Source organism: Procambarus clarkii, chromosome 20, assembly GCF_040958095.1.
Source record: "Procambarus clarkii isolate CNS0578487 chromosome 20, FALCON_Pclarkii_2.0, whole genome shotgun sequence".
Lineage (NCBI taxonomy): Eukaryota > Metazoa > Arthropoda > Malacostraca > Decapoda > Cambaridae > Procambarus > Procambarus clarkii.
In genome coordinates, this window is record NC_091169.1 from 43,248,488 (window position 1) to 43,250,358 (window position 1,871).

Consider the following 1,871-nt stretch of genomic DNA (forward strand, 5'->3'; position numbering starts at 1 on the left):
CCCCCACGATTGTCATGAAGTGAAATCACGGATGAGTTTCCGTAGAGTTTTGATGCTTACTTCAGCTGTTTACCCTCGCATTTCCAATGATTTACTCGAAAACAATGAACCTGAATTCATTTGGGTTACAGTATTACATTTTCTGAGAGAGAGAGAGAGAGAGAGAGAGGGGGAGAGAAAGAAAGAGAGAGAGAGAGAGAGAGAGAGAGAGAGAGAGAGAGAGAGAGAGAGAGAGAGAGAGAGAGAGAGAGAGAGAGAGAGAATCAGGGAGAAAGAGAAGGTGGAAGGCAGGAGAAGGGGGATATAGGAAGAGAGGGAGGTGTTGGGGGAGATGATAGGAGAGAAGGGAGGAGAGGGGAAGAGGGAATAGAATAGGAGATGGGGATATATAATAAGAGAGGGGAACAGGTGACAAAAGAGCAAGGAGAGAGTGGGAAATAGAGAGAGCAGAGAGAGACACAAGCATTGCCCGGCACCCATCTGGTATTTGAAATATAAAACAATCAATACAATCCGCTATTATTCACTCCCATCAGGCCCTAGAATCACATAAATAAGTCTTAATTACCAATCTGAACTATCGTATATACGAAGGATGCTGCGTCAGACACCTGAGAGGAGCTGGGAGAGGAGACATTACACTGAAACTACCACAAGCCCTTATCGGTGTTCGGTTACCGGGGGCTGTTCGTCATCCGGTGTCCAATTACCCTGAATTTACGGATGCGGCTTGACCGCTTCGTGTCCAACACTGCCCAACTTACTGCTTCAGTTACTGTTCCACACTCTGTTTCCCGAGTTGTTCCACACGCTGTTTCCCGAGTTGTTCCACACGCTGTTTCCCGAGTTGTTCCACACGCTGTTTCCCGAGTTGTTCCACACGCTGTTTCCCGAGTTGTTCCACACGCTGTTTCCCGAGTTGTTCCACACGCTGTTTCCCGAGTTGTTCCACACGCTGTTTCCCGAGTTGTTCCACACGCTGTTTCCCGAGTTGTTCCACACGCTGTTTCCCGAGTTGTTCCACACGCTGTTTCCCGAGTTGTTCCACACGCTGTTTCCCGAGTTGTTCCACACGCTGTTTCCCGAGTTGTTCCACACGCTGTTTTCCGAGTTGTTCCACACGCTGTTTCCCGAGTTGTTCCACACGCTGTTTTCCGAGTTGTTCCACACGCTGTTTCCCGAGTTGTTCCACACGCTGTTTCCCGAGTTGTTCCACACGCTGTTTCCCGAGTTGTTCCACACACTGTTTGGCTTCATTCTTCAATACACTGCTTTGTACATTGTTCCAGACCATGTTTGTCTTGATTGTTCCACACCTTAATTCCTATTTTGTTCCTCATCCTTGTTCTTGTTCCATGCCCTGGTTTGTCATTATTGTCCCAACACCCTGTTCGTCTTAATTGTTCCACATCTTATTTCCTACTTTGCTCCACGCCGTTTTATATATATTGTTTCACTCTGTTTATTTCCCCATCCTGTTTCCTATATATATTTCCACATCTTGGTAACTATATTATTTTGATGAAATTTTTCTCACCAAATATTTTTTTCGAATATAAAGAGCATTGGATATTTGGCCGGTTTATACGGAATATTTATACGGCAAAAAAATCGAAATTTCAAAATCATTGAATGTTTTACCTACATATTGCAATCTTAACAGGGTGTTTTGTAAATAATACAGTTATCACAAAAAGGGCTGTTTTTAATTAATGAATTTTCAATCGTATTTTCATAATTAAACACCACACGTATATCAAATATTTTTAAGGCCTTTTAAATGTTTTCGAACACAGAAAAATATGGTAAGCCTAAAAACATTTTCTGGCAAATTTTCTCACTGCTGATTTTGTAATGATAAGTATGTTGAG

The 1,871-nt window shown here is 43.1% G+C and overlaps 1 protein-coding gene across 1 annotated transcript; it reads right to left on the reverse strand.

The window, feature by feature from the left end:
* Nucleotides 1–768: 768 nt before the first annotated feature.
* Nucleotides 769–1,257, reverse strand: LOC138366852 (probable serine/threonine-protein kinase clkA). Its single transcript, XM_069328139.1, has one exon. It carries the CDS (start codon nucleotides 1,255–1,257, stop codon nucleotides 769–771), a length of 489 nt encoding a protein of 162 aa, XP_069184240.1.
* Nucleotides 1,258–1,871: the final 614 nt, after the last annotated feature.

Bases quoted from the DNA above. Each gene is read 5' to 3' on its own strand.
- LOC138366852 (XM_069328139.1), bottom strand. From the start codon at position 1,257: ATGAAGCCAAACAGTGTGTGGAACAACTCGGGAAACAGCGTGTGGAAC.